The sequence below is a fragment of the Acyrthosiphon pisum genome, chromosome X (genome assembly GCF_005508785.2).
Source record: "Acyrthosiphon pisum isolate AL4f chromosome X, pea_aphid_22Mar2018_4r6ur, whole genome shotgun sequence".
In the NCBI taxonomy this organism is placed as follows: Eukaryota; Metazoa; Arthropoda; class Insecta; order Hemiptera; family Aphididae; genus Acyrthosiphon; species Acyrthosiphon pisum.
The window spans coordinates 113708404-113710178 of record NC_042493.1 but is presented as its reverse complement, the minus strand read 5'-3'; the positions used below and the strand labels follow the sequence as shown (position 1 = coordinate 113710178).

Below are 1775 nucleotides of genomic sequence, written 5' to 3'. Positions count from 1 at the left end.
TTTGAGTGCACGTAATATGTATATACAAGTTATAAAAAGTATGTATTGTATGTATACATTACTTTTATGTTGTAGGTATATAAATTATTATATATAGTATATACACATATCATTAGGTGCGCAATGGTGTTCTGATTTTAACAGGTATTATTTTTCAGGTGTTCCAAATTTTTTGCGCAATCGTGGTGTAATTAGCCGGGTCAAAAAAGGAAAAATTGCGCAATCGTGTTGTAGCCATGCTGGCTAATAAACACATTGGTTCCGACAAGGGGTTTTTGCCAGAAGGACTATTTATATGTTTCGAGGCCGAAAAACAAAGAATCGATTACCGTAATGAAATGAATGGTGATAATTTCAAAGGGTGGTTTGAGTACATACTCCCTCGACTTGACCCAAATTCTGTTATTGTTATGGATAACGAACCATACCATTCAGTCAAAGCCAAAACATATCCGACTGCGTGTTGGAAAAAATCTGAAATATTGAAGTGGCTTAATTCAAGAGGTGTCACTTTTGATAGACCTATGTTGAAGTCTCAACTGCTGATTAGAGTACGTGAATTAAAACCACACAATAATTTGTACGTTATCGACAGCTTGGCAAAAGACGCAGGACACACCGTACTCCGATTACCACCTTATCACCACGAATTAAATCCAATTGAATTAGCATGGGAGATGGTAAAAGGCTACGTGAAACGGGAGAACACATCGTTCGAGATTGACGACATTCGTCTACTTCTCAATACAGGAATTGAACGGGTAACTGCAGAAAATTGGAAAAATTTCATTCAACAAGTAATTGAAGAAGAGAATAAAATGTGGAAAGTTGACGACATCATGGATGAGCTGATTGATGAAATAGAACCATGTATGAACAAAATTATGGGGGAAACGTCTTATGATTCTTTTTCTGACTAACAATTTTATAAGTTATATTATTTTTAATAGATTGTATTATTTTTTTTTTTGTTATAATACATTGTTTTCAGTTTTTTTTATAAAAAATTTGAATAATATTAGAAATACAAAACTTTTTTTTATTATATTTTACGCACGTACAGATTACATCTGATGACCCACAACAAAAAAATTTACATTGAAAAAATAGGTTTTAGAATAATATAGGAATCACAAATATAGTACACATAAAAATAAGTAATATCTAATAATAATGTGTGTTGTAGGCCGTCAAATAGCGTTGCATGCAAGCACATAAACGTAAAATTGCAAGCTTTGGAAGACTATAACAGTATAACTTCTAAAATAATATTTTCCGGTAAAAATATGTACACCATCGTTTAAAGCATTAAAAAAACAAAACGTTTGAAAAAAAAATTGAAATTCGTGAGAGAGTTGGTAAAGTGGATTTTAGCCAAATGATATAATATTATAGTAGTATTACTAGGTACCTATTTATTATTTCCACCTATTTTTGGTTTCAACATTCTGTTAAAGTGATGTCAAAAATTAGAAGTAAAAGTCACCAAATGTGCTGTGTGGTTAATTACACAAATACACAGAGTCACAGAGTAAAACTGAATCAATTAAATTATTTTGATTTCCATCTAAGCCTAATAACATTGAACAAATGAATGGATCCAAGCTGTTTGCGCCCTGAACAGGGGGAACCCGAAGGACCACTCGGTGAGAGCCCGAGAACTGAATATAATTGTTTTGGCCACTGCCACCATTAACGCCGACTATTTGAGTGGGTAGGCAACTCTAGGTGCCCTCGCCTGAAAGTGTGCGAAGTAGGCAATTCTACGCACGACG

The 1775-nt window shown here is 33.6% G+C and overlaps 1 protein-coding gene across 1 annotated transcript; it reads left to right on the top strand.

Moving 5' to 3' along the window:
* Positions 1-236: 236 nt before the first annotated feature.
* On the top strand, positions 237-920 carry LOC103308283. Its single transcript, XM_008181395.1, has one exon. The coding sequence runs from the start codon at positions 237-239 to the stop codon at positions 918-920; it is 684 nt and encodes a 227-aa protein (XP_008179617.1).
* The last annotated feature ends 855 nt before the right edge of the window (positions 921-1775 follow it).

Bases quoted from the DNA above. Each gene is read 5' to 3' on its own strand.
- LOC103308283 (XM_008181395.1), top strand. From the start codon at position 237: ATGCTGGCTAATAAACACATTGGTTCCGACAAGGGGTTTTTGCCAGAA.